Source organism: Plasmopara halstedii (assembly GCF_900000015.1).
Source record: "Plasmopara halstedii genome assembly, contig: Scaffold_650, whole genome shotgun sequence".
Lineage (NCBI taxonomy): Eukaryota > Oomycota > Peronosporomycetes > Peronosporales > Peronosporaceae > Plasmopara > Plasmopara halstedii.
The window spans coordinates 1,461,681-1,463,042 of record NW_020187567.1 but is presented as its reverse complement, the minus strand read 5'-3'; the positions used below and the strand labels follow the sequence as shown (position 1 = coordinate 1,463,042).

The 1,362-nt window shown below is 31.4% G+C and overlaps 1 protein-coding gene across 1 annotated transcript; it reads left to right on the top strand.

The window, feature by feature from the left end:
- Window positions 1-222: 222 nt before the first annotated feature.
- Window positions 223-696, top strand: PHALS_12929 (uncharacterized protein; the record flags this gene model as incomplete). Its single annotated transcript, XM_024728578.1, has 1 exon — window positions 223-696. One exon carries the CDS (start codon window positions 223-225, stop codon window positions 694-696), a length of 474 nt encoding a protein of 157 aa, XP_024579042.1.
- Between the last annotated feature and the right edge of the window lie 666 nt (window positions 697-1,362).

Genomic DNA, 1,362 nt, shown 5'->3' with positions numbered 1-1,362 from the left:
GTACAGACGCTTGTACACCGCTTGCTGAACGTATTTCGATGCAAAGACAAAGTACTCGTTGTCAAAATTTTTGTTGACACGATAATGCAGCAATCCAAACCCTAGCCTATAATTCAAAATTTATTTTTATATATATTTATATATAGAGAATATTATTTGCAGACACGGCACATCACAAAATAAATTTCATATTTAAGATATAATTGAGTCATTGTATATACAATGAAGTCTCAAACGCTTCAACGCGTACAAGAATTAAGCATTCCCGTCAAGAAATGGGGACAATCAGATTATAGAGTAAAGGTTAGAGCTGCTAGAAATCGTTTAACCTATACTTCAAAAATTACAACACCAGAAAACATAAAACTTGTTGCTGAACATTATAACATGAACGAAGACGAACAAAGTAATTACCTACTTGAAGAAAGAAAAGAAGCAAAATATGTAAGGAAAAGCTCTGTTTTTATTGAATCTCATCTATACGAACACATTGACCCAAATGACTTTTACAATAAACTAGAAGAAATCCTAAAAAAGCAGAATAAATCATATAAAGTAAACGCTCAACTGGGTTATACGTTGATTGATGACAGATATGGAGATGAACCATTTGAATATTATTACTCTCCTGACAGTACATCTTTGACAAACCCATACCAATCAATTCAAAAGCTGACGTTAATTCCAAAATCATAGATCATTTACAATCGGAAAATTTTACAGATAAAATTAATCGACCAAGATCTGGAGTTAAACTTAAAGAAATTACTGCATTTAAGATTATGATATTCAAACGTGCACATAAACTAGGCGATCCAGATATAGTCATTCCAGAAATAATAAAAAAAACATCACTACATCATAAACTTCTCAAAAACAGAAAATAAATGCATGTTCCATTGTATTGCGTATCATTTACAAGATAACAAAAAGAAAGATCATAGATACATTCAATCTTAGTGAAAGAAGGATTCAAGGAATACTGTGTATTCAAAGGTATCAATTACACTTTGAAATTGTTTAGAGAGTTCGAAGGAATTGATATATTCAACTTTGAAGAACTAGAAAATTGTTTCAAACTAACTATCAACGTATATCAAATGGAGACTGAAACGTCAGATGTTTCACAAATCAGAGAATCTACCAAAAACTATTATAACGTTGTGAATATTCTTGACTATAAAGGTCACGCTCTCTATATTACGGATTTGAACAAAGTGTTGGGTAAATATCCGTGTCCGAAATGTGATATTGTATTTACTACATGTATTAGACTTCGAGATCACAAGAAGAATAAATGTGAGAACAAAACCTTCGAAACATTTGCCAAGACCCCTACGATGTACAAACCAAAAGAAAATG